This window comes from Buteo buteo, chromosome 3 (genome assembly GCF_964188355.1).
Source record: "Buteo buteo chromosome 3, bButBut1.hap1.1, whole genome shotgun sequence".
Lineage (NCBI taxonomy): Eukaryota > Metazoa > Chordata > Aves > Accipitriformes > Accipitridae > Buteo > Buteo buteo.
The window spans coordinates 32,567,308-32,589,748 of NC_134173.1; the positions used below are offsets into that span (position 1 = coordinate 32,567,308).

Genomic DNA, 22,441 nt, shown 5'->3' on the forward strand with positions numbered 1-22,441 from the left:
AGGGGTATTGCTTGTGTTTTCTCCATGCTAAGTGAGAATTTAACAGAGTATTTGTAAACATGAAATTAGGGCTAGCTTGAAGGAGTCTTTAGGGTGCTAACAGAAAGGACACATACATGCCTAAACTTCTATTTCCAAGAAACCTGTTCTACTAAAAAATAAAATAAAATTACAGACTAGTGGTATCCTAGCCAAACATTTTTGTATTCAGGAATGTCTACATCTGAGATGCTGTGGGTCATCAGTATTCTTGTGTAGAAGCACTTCATCACTAAATTAGAGAAAAGATGAAGCATGCAAGAACAGATGTGATTTTGAAGAATGGAAGTTTGTCTAGCAGAAACAAAGGTCTGTGATTTGTTCTTGCTACTAGGAGGTTTTTTAGCTGGTTTTTTAATGGCTATTCACTTACTGAACTGTAAGCACTAAATTTTCGTAAGTGAGCAACATGAGTGCTCATAAATTTTTTGAAAGTAGTGTTGGAGAAGCAATAGAAGATATTTTTCTGCATAACTTCTGGATAACTGCTGGATAATGCTTCTGGATAACAGCTCTAGGAATGTAAAGGTATTTACCTGCTGTTAGTGTATTGCTTGCCTAATCCTGCCAGAAGGTGGTCACAAACAGCAGCTTGTTTACTACAGTTGCCTTTGCCAAGAGGACATATCCTTCACATGCAAAATCATCAAGTCATACTAAGTGAGGAAGGGACTATGATTTGGTTTATTTTGCAGATTTATTATTATTAGATAATCTGCTAAGTGAGCTAATTCAAATGTACTTTAAAAAATAGTATTTCTTCTATGTAGCTACAGTATTCTGAGATACTTCATTTGTGTGAAGGAGGAATGGAAATATGCTTTTATTTTTCCTCAGAATCTGTACTGTGGTACAGAAGGAATATGAGGAAATATATTCCATCTGTGGTTAAGGAGCTGTCCTTCCTTATAACTCAATCCTGCTGCTATTTGTCTGTTGTGCCCTCTCTGTTCAGAACAAATTGTCACACATAGCAAGATGATGATTTTATACTAACTTGTGATTTTTGCTGTTATTATTATTTACTTTTTGGATGATTCTTCTGAAAGCCAGCTTTTAATGTGTTAGTAATTCTCACGGGACAGCTGTAAAAATTCTTTCTTTGAAGCTGTCCTAATGCTATCTATGCAGATGAGGTACTCAAATGTATGTAGTTACTACGCAAAGAAATATCATCAATGCAATAGGCAGCATATATTGTATTAAGGCATAACCATAATATCTGAATTATGAATTTTCCCAATCATTATTTACAATTACTGCATTTCCTCTAAGAGCCGCTAGCATGAACAAAAAGCTAATTTTAGTGTGGTTAACAGTTTCAAGGTTTGAATTCAACCAAAGACAAAAAGTTGGGGTTCTCATTACATTACCTTAGGCTAGAGACATGCATGAGAATAAAATACTTACGTGATACGTGTCTCTCCAATCATTGTAGAATTTAATTTTCATTTAAATGTTTTAAGTATGAATTTTTAATCAGCAGACTAATTAAAAATAGTAACAAAAACTTTTTAATTTAAGAAAGTAATTTAATCTTAGTGAAATATTTTAAAATATTAGAATCTTAAAATTCACAAGTTGCTTGGACTGGTAAATGTGAAATATGCTTTATTATTAAACCCATTTTTTCTAAAGCCTGGGAAAATTCACATACACACAGATATTATAAAAGCTGTGTTTTAAAAAAAAAAAAAAAAAAAAGAAGAGCACCAATCATCAAATTGTAATCCATCTGATTTTGTTAGAGACCCTGGAACAGGCACTGATGTGTATGTAATGTCTGTACTGTTCATCATCCCAGTGTCAAAAATTTAAAAACCACTACTGATTTTGTGATAATTATTTTCAGATATGAAGGCTGAGATGAAATGTAGGTATTTTGCTTGTGACATTGGTAGTTGTGATATACCATAACTTAGTCACACCTTCATACCTGTCTTAGGCAGAAAACTTACATTGTCATTGCGGATTTCTGTGTCTCTTACTTACGAGTTGTCTACTTCCCTATTTCTATGCATCATTCAAATATTTAGAGATGTTTGTTCAACTGAAAGAAAAAACTCCAGCTTTGTAACACTACTTCGTAACTTGCATTAGCTATTAACCAAGGACTGGATAGTAGCTATTAATCAAGGACTGGTGCTCTTGGGAATCAGATAACAGTACACGGAAAATTTGCTCATGGAGGAATAATATTAGTACTAGCAATAGCCTTTCTTTTTTTTTTAAGGCAAAAGTTATGTAAGTCTTTGTTCATAAAAACAGCCAATTAACTTTTTATATATATATCATATCTATGATATAAATATATAATATAGATTATATACAGTATGTACTATATAGTATATAGTAATTTTTAAATAAAATATATTTTCAAATCCCTTTTACAGTTCAAGTGAATTTTGATAAAGTATGATAGTTGGTAGAGATAGAGCCAAGATTCCAGAGGATCAACCTCAGAAAGTTAATTTAAGGTAGAGATGTTGGTGTCTGCAGTAATGAATAATGAAAAATTCCAAGAAAGCTTTGATTCATTATCCTGTATGAGCCCTAAATGTAATAATTTCTGACAGTTTTATTAGTTATTTAAATATTAGAGTGTTATTTTAGTCTTTCCTTCTACTAAAAATTAACAACTCAATTCCAATTTTGTGGGTTTTTTTTTTTTTGAAATTGTAGACAAAACACAGTGTTCCTATAAATCAAAGAGAGATTTCGTTGTTTGTGACTGACTCTACATTGCAAAATGTAGTTCATATGATTCCAAAAGTTGTTGCTGTGTCAGTCGCTGCATCTTGTGTTCTCAGTACGGAAATCACAGAAGCTCTCAGTGTTGCCTCGCAACTTGTCTTCTTCAAGGATGTGCTGTGGGGAAATGGTAAGCTTTATGTGTGGTTTTAAAGCAATTGAAATCAAACTGAAATAGCATCCTAATCTCTGACACTGCAATATGTGACCTACAGAGACTTTCATTCTCAGATGAAGGTGAGACATTCTAAGTTTGGGAAGAAATTTGAAAGGGGTTGTAATTATAGCTTTCCCATAACATTTGTTTTTTTACATTTTTGGCTTAATCTCCAAAGTAAAGGAGAGATTCGGTGATCTTGCTGTATGTCCACCAATATTTCCGTCAGTCTTCCCTGATGGCTGTTAAATCTAATGACCAGTGTCAATCAAATTTACTTGCTGATAGAAGACTCAAAGACTCGCAGTTGGACTAGATGATCGTTGTAGGTCCCTTCCAACTGAAATAGTCTATTCTATTAAGCAACTTGGTTTCGTTTGTTTTGATATTCTTGCAGAAACTTGTTTTATTGAATTTACTACCTCTAAAAGGAGTAAGAGGGTGCATCTAGAGACTTGCATGTCCCTTGGTCACTTTCAAAATGTAAGTGGACTGCAAGCACGAAACTTTGTAAATGGCTGTGTGTCCTGAAGCAAAAATCTCTGCTTTGGAGAATGAAGCATTGCATGCACCTACTCTTTGTAATCTTTGAAACAAAGTAAGACCACCTCAAGGGGTGCCCGAGCTGATTACCAGGGAATAGACAGTAACAATGTGTTCGCAGGGAGTGTGATGTGATGAGGTTAGAGTGGAATTGGACTCTCTTCTGCCATGTTCGAAATTTTAAAACATGTTTTTTGCCTGGGAGTTGCAAAATGTAATGAGAGCATGATACATATATCGCTGAAAGCAAAGTATTTTGTCATTGAGAAAACCTGATGGAGTCTATCCATCTGTTTAGTAGCTGGCAGCTGTCGTTGTCTTTATTGGCCATGACAATTAACATGGTCACCTTTTTCCTTGTTACTGTACTGAGTTGAAATGTCTTTGTTGGCAGGTAGGATTATTTGTGTTGAACGTACTGTTCTCTTATTACAAAAGCCTCTTTTGTACTCGGCTGCCGGTGCTGACCTCAGTGAGCTGACTGGCCCTGTCAGACTCGATGAGCTGGATTCTACAACACAGGCCAACTCCATTTGTGCTGTAAAAGGTTTGTATAGCCTTTCCTCAAATGAAGGTGGTTAATTATTTCTGCCCACTTCAATCTTCTAGGTCTTTGTACTGATTTCTTGCACAAACAGCATGGAGGGATAAGAAAGCACAGTATTCCTGTGGGTCATTACGATATTTAAGTTTTTATAGTTCTTTGTGGGCTCTGTTTGCCATTTGCTGGCCATGCTCTGCTCCCACTCACTCATACTTCAGAATAAATGTTTGATGCACAATCTGTTTTATTATATTCCTCCCTTCACCATCTTCTTTCAGGCAGGAGCCTTCTGTTCACACCAGGCTTGTTGAGTTGGTGACAGTAAGGTATACTAATATTTTTTAGGCAGATGGATAAGATACGTTAGCCAGATCCTGAATGGTAGGGGTTAGTGTCTGATTTCCCTGGAGCTTTTCTGCAATGGGGCAATTTAATATTTCACCATAGTCATTTAGCGTAACTTGGCTAATATTTGCTCACCAGCCACTTTGGATCATTGCTTTGTCTAATATTTCAGTTGTACCACTAACCATGCAGAAACATTTCTTACAATGTATTTTCTAACATTTCCTAATCATGCAGAAACATTTCCTATTTGTGTATTTTCTAATGCTTTGTCCAGTCAGCTTCTTAAACCTCCCAGTTATAGAGTGCCTATAGGGAAAAGTCCTTAAAAGCCCAATAACTCTTGGCTTTTAAAGACAATTTCCTTTCTTAATCTAACTCTTATGATTCTGGTAGCCCTTGCAGAAAATTCTTGATACTGTTTTACATTTACACCTTCAAGTATTCACTGGAGCACTTGAAATGAGCTTTAAAATAATAGCAAATAATGGTTACAAATGAATTCTTACAGCTATAATGTAGTGCATTGAAAAGACAGTTTGAAACCACACAAAGCTGTTACTAAACATACCTTCTCTTATGGTAGAGCCACAAGTTAGCAGAGCCTCTGTGATTAGTATATAAGCACCTTGCAGTGAACACTAACACTGCATAATGAAAAACAAGCACAACTAGAGGCACTTCACTCAAAGCCTTGGTTGTTATGTACATCTCACATCAATATTGTGAGTTACTTGGAAGGTATTTCTGTCACTGGGTGTGAAATACTTTTTGGCTTTTTTTAAACCTCTCCTATACTTATGCTAAGCATTATCACTTCTCCATTCTTAATTTTATAACTAAGTATGAGAAGTGCCTGTCTTCTTTTGTCCCATTGATAGTAGGATAAAGCAAATATTTCTCTGTCCTTTCTTTTTCCAGTGGAGCAAAGAAAATGCACTTTTGTGATCTACTGTGTAAACAAGTACTTTATACACATGGGAGGTGTCACGCTTTCCCTCTTCTGTATTACAGATGGAAGAATGGCAAAAGGAGAAATTAATCTTGCAGCCTTGTCTTGCTTCATCTGAAATTTGTCCAGGGTAGCTGTTATCAGTATGTTCCCACACACTTGTACCAATATAGAATATAAAGTGTCATCTTTATACCTATGCTAATGCTTTATATAGATGACAACTCTCACTTTTATGTGTAACTAAAATTATTTAATAGCATTTAAGATATATATCCAGTGTTTTGGAATTTGGTTAGTTATTGCCTACATCTTTCTACTGAAGAACTGAAACTAATAGCATTAACCCTACTTTGTTAGTGGGAGAATATGTATTTGATAGAGTAGCCCATGAAGGAAAATTTATCACCCCTAAAATTCACTCACTGTCTCTGTCTCTTAACTGAGAGAGTTGTTAGTCTGGCTTGTGCAATGAGAAGCAGTATTACCTTGTTCATTTTCTTTGTGCCCTCCTTTCACTTCCTGTACTTCTGGTCACCTGCGTATGCTGTATGTGAGCCTCCTCTCACCTAACACCCAAAAAGGCTCCAAAGGCTTTACTCTACTCCTTCTTGAAGTAGTGTTCCTTCCTGCTCCTTTGCAGTCATGGCTGCTCCTCCTGGCTCAGGGATTCGGCAGGCTCAACCTTCCCTAGAAAAAGTTCTTTTTAACCAGTGAAAAATGCAGGGGATCGTTCAAGTCCCCATCCACAGATACAGCAATTGGTCACAGCGTCAGAGCCTCCACGAGTGCTGGGACTGGGGAGGGACAAAGGCCATGCTGCCTGCTGGGTTTTAGGTAGATTGGTCATTTTTTGGAAGGTGTATAAATAGGATAAGTTAGGTTGGAAGGAACCTCTGAAGTTCCTCCAGTCCTAACTTGTGCTCAAGACTGGGCCCTGAGCAACCTGGTACAGCTCTACAGCTGGCCCAGCTTTAAAAGGACAGTGTGGCAATCCAAGCAGATCCACCAAGTTTGTCAGAAATCCTTGTTTCAGAGAGGTCCGGTCATACCAGCTCCAGGATGGAGTGTGTTGCTCTTCAACAGATGCATGAACACCTGAGGTTGCTTTCTACTGGAGAGTTTATTGCTCTTCTAAAGATGAGTCTGTGGTTCTCACCTGTGAGCCCAGAGTTAATAGATTTATTTTCTTATGACTATGCGTTGCAAAGTAATTTCTAACCTCTTTTTGGTGTAGAGTAGCAGTCAGGATGACTTAAATGTTGGCAGTTCATACTGCACAGAACTGTTTTTCCTCTTAACCATGCTTATGAGCACATTCTAGTTAGTCCAATATTACTTGATTAATGATATTTGCCTAGTATATAACTCACCACCAGTGACTGAATTTTGACATTGGGTGTTTTCATATCCAACACCCTTACTCAGGGGTGGTTTTTTTCCCAGGTTCCCTCTTAACAGTATGAACAAGATGGGGTCAATCAGCTTACCTAGGTTTCTCTTTTTGATTGAACTTTTCCCCTTCCTGTCCATTAATCAGGGTAACTGATTGGAAAAAGACCATACACATTCATTTTTTTGAACATTTCAACCAGAATGTTACTTTTAATGCGCAGCCCTTCTTTGCATTCCTCACCAGAGGCCTGTTTTTCCAGGTGTCATCCTATTATCAGTCTCTTCTTAATGATGTCAGCCACAACCGATAAAAATAGACTAGAGGTAAAAATTATATTTTGGCTATGAGCGTTTCCATTTAAAAGCAGGATCTTGGGAAAATATCCAAAAGGTTTGTGAACATCAAGCAAAATCCAGAGTCTTGACAAAGATGTTGTGGTGGGTTGGCCCTGGCTAGATGCTAGGTGCCCACCGAAGCTGCTCTGTCACTGCCCTCCTCAGCTGGACAGGGGAGAGAAAATATAACAAAAAGCTCGTGAGTCAAGATAAGGACAGGGAGAGATCACTCAGCAATTACCATCACGGGCAAAACAGACTTGACTTGGGGAGAATTAACTCAATTTATTACCAATCATACCAAGGTCGTGATAAATAAAACCAAATCTTAAAAACACCTTCCCCCCACCCCTCCCTCCTTCCTGGGCTCAACTCCAGTCCTGATTTTCTCTACCTCCTCCCCACCAGCGGTGCAGGGGGACAGGGAGTGGGGGTTGGGGTCAGTTCATCACACCTTGTCTCTGCCGCTCCTTCCTCCTAAGGGCGAGGACTCCTCACACTCTTCCCCTGCTCCAGCGTGGGGTCCCTCCTACAGGAGACAGTCCTCCACAAACTTCTCCAACGTGGGTCCTTCCCACGGGCTGCAGTTCTTCATGAACTGCTCCAGTGTGGGTCCCTTCCATGGGGTGCAGTCCTTCAGGAGCACACTGCTCCAGCGTGGGTCCCTTCCATGGGCTGCAGTCCTTCAGGCACAGACTGCTCCAGCGAGGGTCTCCCGTGGGGTCACAAGTCCTGCCAGAAAACCTGCTCCAGTGTGGGCTCCTCTCTCCACGGGTCTGCAGGTCCTGCCAGGAGCCTGCTCCAGTGTGGGCTTCCCAGGGGGTCACAGCCTCCTTGGGGCATCCCCCTGCTCCAGCGTGGGGTCCTCCCCGGGCTGCAGGTGGCGATCTGCTCCACCGTGGACCTCCCTGGGCTGCAGGGGGACAGCCTGCCTCACCAGGGTCTTCCCCACGGGCTGCAGGGGAATCTCTGCTCCGGCGCCTGGAGCATCTCCTGCCCCTCCTTCTGCACTTACCTGGGGGTCTGCAGGGTTGTTTCTCTCACATGTTCTCACTCCTCTCTCTCTCCAGCTGCAATTGCTGTTACACAATAACTTTTTTTCCCTTCTTAAATCTGTATCCCAGAGGCACTACCACTGTTGCTGATGGGCTCAGCCTTGGCCAGCAGCGGGTCCGTCTTGGAGCCTGCTGGCATTGGCTCTGTCAGACATGGGGGAAGCTTCCAGCAGCTTCTCACAGAAGCCACCCCTGTAGCCCTCGGGCTACCAAAACTTTGCCACGCAAACCTAATACAGATGTGCTGCAGTTTCAGCAGCTTAAACTTGAGAAATGACTTTGCATGCAGGATGCACAAGGCTGTCACTAGATTATTGCATCTGCTGCTGCCTTCACTTGTTTTTGTTCTGACTTCAGTGATCTCTGGTGGTTTTCTCGAGGGAACTCTATGTTGTCATCAAAATAAACCTCTCCACTAGACATAATCTCGTCAGTGTGATCCTGATTCATTTCCTTCACATGTACTTGTATTAGTTGCACACTGGCACCCTGCAGCTGCAATACAGCGCACAACTGGGGGAAAGTTAAAAGGCTTAGGAGAGAAACAGATCTGTCAGAAGAGGGGATTTTGTTTTGTTTTAAAAATGATTTTTTAACAAAAAAGGAAACATATTCAGCAAACTAATCGGTAGCTTTTCTTTTCCATGAATAAGGGAAACATGCCCATGCTGTGGCAGAAAGCATCTTACCTTGTAGTAGCAAGTGCTGATGGAAACTCTCAATTTACAAAAACTGAAGAATCAAAGTTATTCCTGTAACAGTCCAAGGGGTTAAATGCACAGAATTGCTTATTCTATCAGTGAAATCCATGTTGTTTCATTACATGAATAGAATTTGGGTCATAAATGTTGTATTTGAGAAGTATGTCTCCTGACCTTCAGACTTGCTGTCCTTTGAATTCTGAAATAGAATTACGGTTTTGTTGTTTCTGTGTAGTTCCCTTTTTCCTGTCCATCCTTGTCCCAGGAGAACCAGGAAAGCAAGGGATTAACACGCTGTCTTACAGACCAGGCAGTGTAAATGCTCCCTAGTCTCCAAGGGTTTCTTTTATTGAATGCGGTATAAATAAAACTGTGAGATTCTTGCTCAATAGGAGCTGGAATTTTTAGTCTATACTTCTGTTGTACCAGTGAGGGTTTATTTTAGTATAATTTCATTCTTAAAGGTGATCAACTTTGTATGCTTCAAAATACTTAGAAGTATTTTCTCCATAAATAATGCTTATAATTTCAGCATATCGTTATCATAAAACATAATACATTCTTTATTGGCTTCTCATAGAACACTGAATATATTTTTTCTTGCCAAAACTAGCAAGGCCCTTTATATTAGTCCAAAGTGTCTCTGGCATTCCCTTCTTAGGCACACATTTAAATCTGTGGGCCAGATCTAATCTCTGTTAAATCAGTATAAATGAAGAATAACTCCATTGTTAATGGAATTTAACCTGCATCGTTGTTTTCGAAAGGGATTGGGTCTTCTTATTGGTTTGTGTTTCCTAAATGTTGATCTCATGCTGTCTGACCTGATGATTTTTATAGCTATTTATTGCCAAGGAAACATCAGAGGAACAGAAAGAGAAGAAACAAACAAAAACAAATCAGAAAAACAATAAAACCCAAACCAAAAGAGCTGAACTTGTTTGGAAAGTTTATTATCAATTATCTACCTTCTGGTATTTTTAGAATGTAACACACTTTGCCATACTGTCATCCCTTGTTGGAGGGACAAAGGAGAAAGGGGGTGAGATTGTTGGAAGAGCTGATGCTTAAGCTGAGAGTCAGAAAGGACCAAACCTGCTGTGAAGCCAGGAGTGACTGTGTTTGCTAGCTTACTGTTAGTATTTTGTAAGAATTTCATCTTCTGCAGGTACTGTTGTTGGAGTTAATGAGAGCACTGCTTTCTCCTGGCCTACATGTGACAGATGTGGCAATGGAAAGTTGGAACTGTGTCCCCAGGACAGGTGAGAGTCAGCATGCTCCGGAGCACTCCAGGTGTTTTGCAGATGTAGCCATAACAGCAATAGGTGATGCAATGATTCCTGCAGGCACAGGCTGCACTTCGTTCCTTCCTAGAACTAAGACGTAGTATTTTTATTGCTGATGAACTGATAAAACCAGCAAGGTTAGATTAATTTATTAAGAAAGATACAAGTAGATATGAAATGGTTTAAATTTGCAGTTATCACATTTTTTTTCAAACTAATCTGAAAGTATTGCTTACAAAGATTTCATAGCCCACTGCATTATAATATTAGTTTTAATAAACATCCATGTAAATCACAGGTCTGATTTTAAGCTCCTTTAAAAGTAGCTTCTTGTGTTTGTCTATGCTACGTTGTTACCCTGTGTACCACCAATTCACCTCATTTTTATATTGAACTGTGATCTTTGCTGTAATTTACGTGAGTGGCGTTTCAGACGTATTTGATTTATAACCTTTCTAAAAAGGATGTTGAATAATTCTGGGAGTACAACTGTCCCAAATGTGAAGACTGATCCCACAGGACCTGTTACCACATGAAATGCTAAACCTGCATCACACTGGCATGTTCTTGGAAAACCTCCCCTTCAGCTGCTTAGCCAGCTTGCTCTTGCAGGGTCTGAGATACCTGAGGGCATAAAAACATGAGAGGATAAGAGAATAGTCAGAGTGTAAAAAGAAGGAAAGGGGGGGTTCTTCCTAGTGGAAAAGCTTACAAAAAGCATAAGGAGAAGTTGGGTGGGTTTGATCCCATTGAAATAGAGAACATTCCTAAATACAAGAAGCTTTATGACTTATGCTTTGTTATGTATAGCCTCTGGGGGAAAAAGGCTGAAAATAAAAAAAAAATTGTCCTATATTATACTGTCATGCAAAAATTAAGGATGTGTGTACATTCACATAGTAATGTAGTTCAATTAAAAAAAATATCTACTGTGAAGGACACTTTTGCTTCATTTGAAGAACAATGTAGCATCAATATTTGTTTAAGACATTATTCCAACAAGCTCTTACAGCTGAGCTTAATTTTATGCATATGACTTAAGTATGTGCTGAAAATGTTGAATGTTTGCTGAACGAGGGCCTAAATCAGTAAGTCACTTGGGCCAAATCTATACTACAGATTTTCTTTTGCCATAACTTTTAGAAGGTTATAAGATTAACATTTGCTTAAGGGGAGTGACTATAAATAGCAACCTCCCCCCATGTTGCCAAAACTTATAAAACGAAGATCCTTTTGCTAGAAGAGTTTAGGTGCTCCAAGAGAGTTATTTAGCTCTACCAACAGAATGGTTCTATTTGTTATTATCAACTGAATCTCTGCCAGGGCTTTCCTACTATAAGTCTATCGGCAAAGTATTTTAGAGAATAAGCTAGCTGGTTTTTTGTGTGTTTTGATTTATGACTGATAGCTTTTCCATTTTTCTATGTTTTTCCATCATTATTTGTGTGTTTCAGAGGATTGCTATATTGCAACCAGTGCTCTGAAGTTGTCATTTCACCGGTTTTGAAAATGCAGCTGGAAGTCTTCTTGAGTTGTCCGTCTCGATCTCAAAGTACAGTAAAAGTAAAGGTATGGCATGAAATAAGCTTTGGTGTATTGAGTATAGTGAGGCTAGATATGTAGACACACAGGTACTCTAAGCCACGCTTTTATAAACAGCTCTGTCAGAAGACAAATTAAAAGATGTAAGAGTACCCCATAATTTAATCTGATACTAAACTTGTGTTTCATTGGACTAAGAACCCAGTTCCCAGATCTTACTCAAACCATACAGTCGTCGAGTTCACCCTGAGGTTTGCAAACTGTTTTATGGTCCAGCTGAAGGGCTTTGTTGGGTTGGGCCTTGGGAAACCTCAGTCTCCACAGCCTAAAAAGAACATGTATTTTTAGGCTCCCATTCTGAACATCTTTTGTGTCACCTCTCCTCTGCTTTCTTGGCCAGGGAAACAAAACCATTCTATATTAAAATGATAAATCTTTGTTCAATGTGACTGTTTTAACCTGTGAACAGAACCTCTTTGCACACATAAGACTTTTGTCATGAACAAAACCTGTCTATTTTCTCATTCCAGCTGTTACAAAGGACAATCTCTTCTCTCCTGATGTTCTCTGCCAATGAGGATGGGGTAGGTATAACGAGTGTTGATGAAAGAAAGTTAAACTACATAACTTAGTGTAGAGGCAGAGTACAGGAGACATGAATCGGGTGGGAAGATACTCGAATCACAGAAATGAAAGGGATTCCTGGAGGTCAGCGTCCAACCTAGCGCTCACACTGGGCTATTGCCGATGCGTAGGCGGGTCAGCCGTGACTTTGGCTGGCAGGGTCTTGAAAACTTTGAAGGATGGAGATTCTGCCTTTCCAGGCAGCTCGTTTCAGAACTGCACTAGGAGCGGTAGGGGATTTCACTAGAAATAATGAATTTTTTTTTCATGTCCAGCCTGGGATTTGAGTGGGCTGGACCCTTTGGCAATCCCACCTTCTGCCTGCTGACGCTTTGCTATTGCGTGACTTTCATCAGGCTGACACCCCCTTTTTTAGAAGAGGGGTGCTACAGATGGGGTATGTAGACAGCTTTAGCTCAGCTGCAGATCTGCAGAGCTATCTGCAAATAGGACTATGTCCAGACATTCAGAGCTGTGACGGGCAGTGCTGGGCTTATCTCCATTTTCTGGCTGAGGATCCAAAGACAGCAAACACAGTTCAAGCATCCCACCTTTTGGGGCTGGTCTTCTAAGCCCTATAAACCAAAACTACTTTCTAATAGTACAACCATGAAACTACTGGCAGGAAGTAATAGTAGAGGAATTTGCAAAATGCATGCAAGATAGTACTTTATAATTGTGTGAATGAAATACACGTAAGCCACGGGGATCCATGGGCTGAAGTACAGTTCATGTGATCGTGAAGTAGTTATTCCTTTAATCTGAGATATCAGAAGAACCTTGACATTTGGCACAGTGACCCAGATTTATCACAGGTGAGGGAGGCACCTGGGTAGGTGCCTGGCTGGCATTGGCTGCCGGATGGTCAGCAGCGAAGGAGCGGCACCTTCAGAGGGTGATTAAGTCCAATTAACATCCCGAGATCCCCCGTCTCCATTGCACGTGGAAGGGAGCAAAGGTCAGCTGGTTGTCTTGTTTAATGATCCTAGTTGAATATCTTTGGTTAGGTGACACGTGTCGGGGTCATTTTGCTTTCTCTGTCTTGTATAATCTTCTAGCATTTTGCTATTATGTGCTCCATGGTTTTAATGGGATTTATGGATAATATTTAAAGTGGAATGCTGCTCTGAAATCGTAAATTATTTTTCTTATGCTGGAGGGTGTATGTTTGATTTAAGCAAAGAGATGCAAGAAATTTCCAAAATATGTTTGCTTTCTTAATAGCAGTTAAGTCTTGCTAAGTTTTACAGAATGTGTCTGGTTTGGTTACAGAATGACAAAACGTAGTTCTTTTTCGAGTTATTAGAATTCAAACAACCTCTTTTTCATGTTTCAATTTTTATAATGCTAGTATTTAGAAGTCTGGCAAGTTAGAAACAGGGGGGTTTTTTCCCTAGCTGAAATGCAGGGATAATTTTTTCCTTTTTTTTCATAAGCAGTTCTGTCTCTGAACCACTGCAAAAAAAAAAAAGCAGCACAACTCAGCGAAGATTAATCACAAGAAATACCACTTGAGGTGGCATTTTTTGCCAATGCTGCTAAAGTTTCTAAGGGTGTAGCTTTGTAATCATGTCTTTTGGCAGGGAGGTTGGTTTTAGCCTCCACTGCCCCTGGCCACTTGTTCCTTACCTTGTGACAACCCTTCTGTTACACCAATATAGCTGTTTGTGCAGCTGCATGATGAATTGGACTGCAGAACTGGGCTGGAGTAAAAACAATCTGTGAAAAAAGAAGAAAAGCGTTGTTCATGCCTTGAATCAGGCAATAGATGTGGGTATCACATACCTGTACAAACGCACAGCCCAGATGAAAGCAGGGTGCATGGTCAGAGGCTGGTCGCAGGCAAGTCCCACTGAGGAGAGAAATGGATGTAAACCTGCCATCTGAGAGAGAGACTCTCTCGGGCGACGTATCAGCTATCGGTGTTACCAGTTCTTCTGGTAACATGCTCTCTCATCTTAGAGAAATCATCCCAGCTTCACATCCCTCTCCTCCACACAGAGTCCAGTCTCTACAAATTCGCTCAGGCACAACTCATGTGGGTAAACTGCCACTCGGATCATTAGACAGAAGGGACTGTGTAGGCGCCAGTGATCATGAACGATGCATGAGACAACACAGAGTAAAAAGCTGGGGGAGCGGGGGGGGGCGATGTAAAAGAGTTACAAAATATTTTTTCCTTTAGTGGATCTGTTAGCTAAGGTAATTGATATATAGTATGTATATATACATTGCTAGCACATGTGAATTCCTACCAGTGTCAGAAAGCTAGATAAAGGGAGCACATGTAGCTTATGCTTCAGCAAAATTGAGTTCGAAGTCACAGTAGCTGGTTTTTTTTTTTTTTTTTAAACAGCTCATTTTTGAAAGCCTGGTAGGGAAGCAGCACTTTAAGCAGGAGTGAGATCTAATTATTGAAAATCTAACATGTTCATTCTTTCCATCGGTTCTAATGCACCTTTCTTTCTGAGTCCTTAAAAAAAATTGTCTGTTGGAAGAGGACCTTGCAGCCTGCATCTTCCCAGTCGAATGCTGCTTAGAACAGAATGTCCAGGACTGTTTGTTTTAATCAACATGCTTTTATCACTGCAGAGTTATGAGGTGCAGAGCGTGCTGGGAAAGGAGGTGGGGTTATTGAACTGCTACGTCCACTCCGTAACCAGCCACCCCAACTGTGTTGCACTGGAGGAAATTGTTCTTCTGGAAGCAGCAGCAAGACACTGAGCTGAACTCTAGTCAGCTACTATAGTATCTGTGGACTTTGTGATGTGGTTATCTGTTAACTAGTGCCACAGATAGATAATGTATAATGCAAGTGTGATAAGTATTAAGATAGTTTATTAAAACTGTGATTTACAAAGCACATTGTGCTAATGCTGAAAAAATATCTATATAAAAATTTCTGTTCAACCTTCCGAACTCTTCTTTTTCAGATCAGTTCAGAATTTAAGAATACAGTTCTTTCTTTGGCATGTTTGCTGTTTATGTACATAAAACATCTTGTTCTGGAAGTTTTGAATGGTTGTCAATTTTTTTCTATAATATTGTATTTATTATGTGTCGATGGAAAATATTTTACTGATATTTTTTAAATAAATACTTTGCTATAGGCAGTGAATGTTGGTCTAAGCTGAGTTTTTATCAGTGGATTCCAGACGTACCACTGGCTGCAAAACACCGTGTTGTGCGCTAATTCTGAGTTGTAGCATTTGTTATCACCTTGCAATAAATGTTATAAAGACAAAGATTTGAACAAAGCTTATATTTTGAAGTGTCAAGCTTATATAAAGTTAATGTTTTACAGCTAACTGGTCTCTAAGCAGAGAATTAGTGTGTTATCTGTAGCTTCCCACAAAGCGGGTGTCTCATTATACAGTTTCTGTTATGGGTAACGAGCAAACTGCTTTGTAGGCCACGTAACTTTCCTCACCCCGACTGTACAGAGACATGGATTACAAATCAGATAATATCAAAATCTTCCTATGTGTGCATTGTTTGAGATGCAAGAATTAATGTTAAGCATTCAGTCGGAGATTAGAGTTTTTTTCCCTTTCCCCTTTCTCGGTATTTAAAAAACCCGTACAGGTCAGAGGAGGAGGAATGAATGGTTTTGCACAGGTCCAGTGCATGACTACCCTGCAGAAGAGGAACAGCAAACTTGTTGCTACATTGATCATTCCTGCGGCCGAGGCCGATAGTGGAAAGTCGGATACGTCATGATTACTAAAGGAATGACCCAGCTTTTGAATCCCCATTTTCCCCCCTCCTCCAAGTCTTTCAGTCTCTGACCTGCCCCCCCACCATAAGGAAAAAGGGGATGTCGGCCAATTCCTGTGTAGAGGATACTGCCCTGTACGCGGCCAGGGTCGCCCCTTCGAAACCAGCAAGACTTTTCTCTCTCGCAAAGCACTGGCTGTTGGAGATGCTTGTGGTACCAGGCCGCTTTTCTGCCAGCGCCCTACAGGTGCTGTCATCTTTGTGCGTGCGCTATCAATATTCAGACAAGTTGCCTACCCTTCCGTAATACCGTCACTCAGTCGGGGACCAGCGTTGTCGCCTGCTCTCGCCGTCACTGGCAGTGACCAGTGAAAGCGGCCAGCGGCTCCCGCCCGTCCGTAGCCCACAGTGGGCTGAGGCGCATGGCTGCAACAGCATCTCCTGTGGGACCGCAGCGGCTTCAAACTTAGGAGCGCCTTAGTGTAGGTGCAGCTTTGCATTGTCTGGAGTGGAAACTGCTTCGAGGGGTTTTTTTTGCTGTTTTTTTTTTTTTTAACCAGGAATTTTAACTAACGGTGTTCTTGTGTTCACGGGTGCTTTTTTTTTTTTTAATAAGGCTATGTTTCTGGAAGAGTCCTGGCCAAAGAGCAGCCCCTCCTGCGGTGCAACTGCTGCTCGGCCCCAAGTGAGCTCAGCAGCAACCGCTGACTCAGCATTCCGGCACGGCGATGCAACAGCTCCCCGGGGGGGCGAGCAAGACTTTGGAACCACCACGTGCAGGACTCCCAGTGACTCCCACCGTTGCATCGCCCTTAGGCTGCTTTAGGGGAAGAAAAAAAAAAAAAAAAAAAAAGTGCACCTCACCCCCCCCCCAACCTCCCCGTTTCAGATGCTGGAAGCCCCCCGTGTCGTGTACCCCTCCCGGCGCTGCGAGCGGGCAGCAGCTCCCGGGAAGCGCAACTTCCCCCGCTGCCGTCGGGACACAGAGCAAACGAGAGCAGGGTTGATTTTAAATGTTTTTTTATTATTATTATTATTATTATTGTTGTTGTTGTTCTTAGAAACGCTGTAAAAATTGATATAAAAGGTCGAGCATGCTCAGTCTTTTTTTTCGTCCTACCGTCTAAAATACATGGGGTTTTGAATCATTTTAACAGATGTACCATAGCTGCATCGGTATGAGTAAAATGTAGAAAAGACGAAAACTACCATTACAAAAATAATTTAAGGGGAGAGAAGAAAACAAACAAACGAACAAACAAAATATTTAGCTTTTTTCCTTTTTTTTTTTTTTGCAAGTTTCGCGGTGGAAGACGCAGGCATGGCCCCACGTCGCTACAACATCCAGGAAGCGGCCGCGGCCGGCAGGTCCCACCGCGGCTCCGCGCCTCCTCCCCGCGCCCGGCCCGGCCCGGGGCGCCGCGGCCCGGCCCGGCCCGGCCCGGCCAAGGCTCGGCCCGGCGAAGAAGGCTCGGCCCGGCCCCCTGAGGTATTTGTTATCCACGGTCTCCCGGAGTCCGTCTCTCCGTCCCCGCTCCCCGCCCCCCCGCCCCGGTTACCGGCAGTCGGTGCCCGAGCCGGGCTGCAGGAAGGAGGCGCTGGGCAGCTGCTTGAAGAAGTGCCGGAGGCTGGTCAAGTCCCGGGTGAGCTGCTCGATCTTCTTGTGCAGCTTCTCGTTCTCGGCCGAGAGCTCCAGCAGCTTCTGCTGCATCTCCTGGTTGCGCCGCTTCGCCTTGTCGCGGCTCTTGCGCACGGCGATGTTGTTGCGCTCCCGGCGCTGCCGGTACTCGGGGCTAAACCTGTCCACGCACTTCTTGCCGCCGCGCTCCTTCCCGCCGGGGGCCGCCGGCGGCGGCGGCGGGACGCCCTGCGCCGACACGGACCCGGAGCCGGAGCCGGAGCCGGCGGCGGCGGGGCCCGGGGAGCGGGTGCTGCAGCTGGAGGGGGAGCTGCTGCCCGGCGGCTCGGGGGAGGTGGGCGGCGTGGGCTGGCCGCTCAGGTTCATGATGGTCTGGGCGCAGGTGGCGATCTGCGAGGGCAGCAGCGAGGAGGAGAGGTCGCTGTCGCTCCAGTCCGGCTCCTGCTTCAGGGCGCCGCGGCAGGAGGAGGAGGAGGAGGAGGAAGAGGAGGAGGAGGAGGAGGAGGAAGAGGAGGAGGCGGTGCGGGGCTCGGCGCCCAGCAGGGTGGTCATGGCAGCGCCGAGGTCCTTGGCGGGGTCGCGGCCGGCGCCGCCGCCCGGCGGCAAGTACTCGCCGTAGTCCCCGCCCCGCTCGGGCTTGTGGTTGCTGTTGAAGAGGTCGGCGAAGAGCTCGTCGTTGCAGAGCTCCAGGTTGGGCACGGCCGACATGGAGTCAATGTAGGAGCTGAAGTCGATGGCGCTCTCGTCCTCGTACATGGCCGGGGCGGCGGCGCTCAGCTCCGCCAGGTTGGTGCCGCTGCCCCCCAGGCCGCCCCCCGCCTCCTCGCCGCTCATCCCGCAGCCGCCGCGGCCCCCCGCCTTGCAGGCGGGACCCGGCCCGCCGCCGCCGCCGCCGCTGCCCACCTTGGCGTCGTAGAAGTTGGCGGGCTCCAGGCACCAGCTCTTATAGCATGCCGGCAAGTCCAGGCTGTAGAGAGCCGCGGCGCTCATCGGCGAGCGGGACGCGGCGCCGCACGGCCGCGGCGCGGGGGCTCCGGGCCGCGGGCACCAGCCGCCGCTCCGCGACGATCGCAGCTCCAGCCTCCGCCGCGGGGCAGGTGGGGAGCAGCGGGGCCGCTGCGAGCGCTGCCGCCGCTCAGTCCCGCCGCTGCGGGGCCGCCGCCGGTGCCGCCGCGGGTGCTCCTCGCTGCCGTCCCGCCGTCGCCTCGCCCGCCCGAGGGGGGCCGATCCGGCCGCGGGTCACGCCGCGCTCGGCGATGGGAGAGGCGGGGATGGGGCGAGGGCGTCTCTGGACCTGGGAGCGAAACGCCCGCTCGGTCCCTTCTTATACGGCCCCGGCCCCGCCTCCTGCCCCAATGACGGGGAACGAGTGTTCCCGGCACCCCCGGGGACCCGGGGGCGGGAGCGGGTGGGGTGCGCGGCCGCGGAGGCCGGGCTCCCGCCGCGGAGAGCTGCCACCTCCCGGCGGAGGGTGGCCGCGGTCGGGGGGCGGCCCCCCGCGGGGGGACGAGACGGTGCGGGGAGGGGGGCAGGCGCCCGAAAGGGCGCCTGCCCCCCTCCCCGCACCGTCTCGTCCCCCCCGGCAGGGCTGCCCCGGCGCCGGTACCGGCCCCCCCTGCAGCACCCCGGCTGAGCGGGCATTTCCCCTTTTCCCGGCTTATTTCCACGCGGGCCGGCGGAAAAGGCTCATCTTTACACCCCAACACACCGCCCCGGCGGCGCCTTGGATGAAACGATACGGGAAGGATGCTGCCTGCCCCACGCGTGTCTCTCTGTGTATCGCCCTAGCGCCCTCCCGAGGCTCCGCTCCTCCCCGCTCTTCACCCGAGAGGGCTGTAAATTCCACCCCCCCCCCGCTCCTCCACCAGTGACAGGGTGGCCGCTTGGACCAATTCTTGCAGGACGCTCCGGTGGGAAAGGGGTCTCTAAGGCATCTTTAGCTGCTTCGCGATGCCTGCGTGACATTAAGCCTCTTTAAAAACTTACGGTAAGTAATTATGCATCACCCCCCCCCCCGCATCCAATAAAGTACTACTATTAAATTGGCAAGTATCAGAGAAATGAAAATATTTTCATTTCAAATACTACGTGAAATGTGTAAGTAAGTTTTCTTGTTACAGAACAGTTTTTAAAACCCTGGCTTTACCCCCAGGTGCTCCACTGACTGAATTACAAAAGAAACACACACACACACAAAACCCTTAAAAAATTCTCTTTTAAGATTTATCTACTTTTTTTTCCAGAAGACCCGGCTAGATTTATGACGCTTGGGTCGGACTAGCCCAGCCGCTGACTTTTCGGCCCAGCACTCGGATGACACTGCTGTCGTGAAGCTGAGCCCCGCGGAGCGCTGTGCCGCTCGGAGGTGGCTTTCTGGGGACCGTGGGTACGTGCCGGTCATGCCGGGCCTGCTGCCTTGCTCCGGGCAGGGCTCCATCTGCCACTACCGCAGCTGTTGCAGTAACGCAGCTGTTTATCAAAGGGGCGTGTATTTTAACATAAATAGTTGGGACAGGACTGGTACATGCTCTCCCTTTGGCCGTAAACTCCTTGTGGGAAGGCTTATGGGATGAGGAGTGCGCTCTGACTGGCAGGTGAGGTTTTGCGTCCGGCAGGTAAGGTTTCACATGGAGGGGATTTGCTTTGCTTTTAACTCTAGTGCTGCAGTTAACCCTGCAGAGATGCTGTGTTTAAATAAACTTGATTTGATTTGCTCATCAGAGGCTTGATCGTGCAACTTTTATCTACATGAGCATTTAGCACTGAGCTTGACAGTGACACAAGAAGCGTTGCACTTTTTTTAAAATTTTTTTTTAGTGCAAACAATATTCCTTTCCCACATCGTCAAAACCAATATGTCCCCAAAGCCGGTTCTGCGTGTTGTTACTTTCCACCCTCCAGCACTGGGGTACGTTCACGTGGCATGACTCTGTGCCACCTGCCCCTGGCCTGGCCGTCCGGTGGCAGGGAACCGCGACCCTCGTGTGCTGCTCCTGGAGCTTTTTTTCTCTGCGTGAAGTGTAGAGAGGTGGGTGCATGAAGCGCGGGAAGGCGGTTCAGAAGTGCAAGGCAGTGACACCCACTCTCTCCTCCTTGCTCTGCCACGGGGTCTGTTGATTGCTGGAAGGCGATACGTCTCACCTGTTGTAGCCGTAAAATTATGGTTTGTCTTGGAAAGCATCTCATTTAACTGTACGTGGAACTGTGTTGTGCTTTCAGCTCGCTGAAGTCCTTATCCCGAAAGGGCAGCTGGTCATCAGACGGTGTTGGCATGCAACTGCGCCAGCCTGAACAGTCTCATATAATGCCCATCATGTGTTACTCCAAAAAAGAGATGCAATTCCCAGCCAGGTCACCCGGCCCCCACTGGGCACCCTGCCCTATGGCAATTAGATTCTCAAAATCCCTCAGTAAATGGTGACCTGCTGGGCATGGAAACCCATGTAAGCCTCAGTGTCTGCCACCCGTGTCACACCTAAGCCCCATCACAGCAGGTGCAGCTTTGCTTACAGTGTCTTCAGGACCTGGAGGTGTGTTCAGAGCTCGTGGTCAGACCTGTCGACACCTGACCCCCCCAAAACCAAGCGGCGAGAGCTGTCCCCTGGAAGGCGAGTTAGTTGCGTTTGTTGCTGAGCCTGAGCTGTGTGACTTCAGGGGGTTCCCCCACGCGCTGTGCGGGGTGTGAAGCCCTGGGGTGGTAGGAGACCCGCAGCGAAGCATCCAGGAGCACGTCAGTAAGTGATACTTGTCGCTTACCAAAGCACTGGGCTGGAGGCAGGACGATGTCCATGCTCTACTGTTTCCTGCGGTGGATTCGTCTGGCGTCTCGGCAGCTGAATCTGTTCCCATCTGCATCAGTAATTTCATGAGCAGTGAAGCAGAGACAAGCCCTTGATTTCCTCACTTGTCCTGCTGAGTACCTGACCCACTGAATCATGGCTTGTCTCTGGGATCCAGTAAGTATAAACAGCAATAAAAAACATTTTGAGCATCTGAATTTCAGAATAATATCTTTAAAACCTGTTTGAGGTTCCTGCTCCAAATCAAGCGAAGCGGAGCATTTCAGCCTGGCAAGAAAGGACAAGAAAGCTTTCTCTAAGGAACCTTCACAGAGAAAAGACAAAACTTTAAATTACTCTGGAATGCCAGCTGTGAATCCCAGAGAAGCACCAGGACCCTGAGCCCTTCAGGGACAGGAATTACATCACACTGTGTTTCTGACTAGTTTTTCCTCATAAATAGGGGACAGGCCACTCAGGGAAGGTGAAGGAACGGGGTAATACTTCAGGCTGGCTTTAAATCCTCCCCATCCTCCCCCTGGCATGCTCGCCTCTGGCAACCCAGCCAGATGTGCAGGACTTTTTGGGACAGCGGGGCTGACAGCCTGGCGAGGCTGGGCTGGTCCTGTGGAGCCTCCGGAGCCCTCCTCTGCTCTTGGGGTGCTGCGGGGCCGAGGCAGAGCCAGCGGGACGCCGGCTCCTGGGGGATTCGTGGGCTGGGGTAAGGCAGCCGCAGAGCAGGACTGCGGGGGGGGACACCTCACGACATGGGGTCTCACAGGGAAAGGCTGGCTGGCTGGTGACAAAGAGCCAACTGACAAGGGGGAAAAAGATGGAGGGGTCGTCTGCCTGGTTTTCTCCTCCTCCCCCAAGAAGAAGCAGGAGTGCGGTGATCGTTTCATTCGACAGCTAGAAGCCAGGAAGGGCACTTGGGGGCTGACCGGGGAATGGGACGTGCAGATGAAGAGGTGCGTGTTGTTTGGGGAGAGTAAAAAATCCTGCCAACACACTCCCAGGGAGGGACAGTACCTCCTCG

At 45.3% G+C, this 22,441-nt stretch overlaps 2 protein-coding genes across 4 annotated transcripts in view; one reads left to right on the forward strand and one right to left on the reverse strand.

The window, feature by feature from the left end:
* SPIDR (scaffold protein involved in DNA repair) overlaps positions 1-15,388 on the forward strand; it is a 207,982-nt gene extending 192,594 nt beyond the window's left edge. For 2 of the 3 annotated variants that reach the window (XM_075023258.1, XM_075023259.1), the window contains 6 exons: positions 2,722-2,920; positions 3,885-4,037; positions 9,987-10,080; positions 11,559-11,673; positions 12,177-12,230; positions 14,863-15,388. In XM_075023258.1, coding sequence (XP_074879359.1) covers positions 2,722-2,920; positions 3,885-4,037; positions 9,987-10,080; positions 11,559-11,673; positions 12,177-12,230; positions 14,863-14,994 — 747 coding nt within the window. In that variant the 3' untranslated portion in view covers positions 14,995-15,388. Of the gene's footprint in view, positions 1-2,721; positions 2,921-3,884; positions 4,038-9,986; positions 10,081-11,558; positions 11,674-12,176; positions 12,231-14,862 lie in introns of those variants that run through there. The other variant, XR_012649784.1, reaches the window with a different exon arrangement.
* Positions 15,389-16,990: 1,602 nt separating this feature from the next.
* CEBPD (CCAAT enhancer binding protein delta) lies at positions 16,991-18,938 on the reverse strand. The gene has a single exon (XM_075023260.1). The coding sequence runs from the start codon at positions 18,614-18,616 to the stop codon at positions 17,543-17,545; it is 1,074 nt and encodes a 357-aa protein (XP_074879361.1). The 5' UTR covers positions 18,617-18,938; the 3' UTR covers positions 16,991-17,542.
* Positions 18,939-22,441: the final 3,503 nt, after the last annotated feature.

Excerpts from the sequence above, each read along its gene's own strand:
- CEBPD (XM_075023260.1), bottom strand. The coding sequence starts at position 18,616 with ATGAGCGCCGCGGCTCTCTACAGCCTGGACTTGCCGGCATGCTATAAG.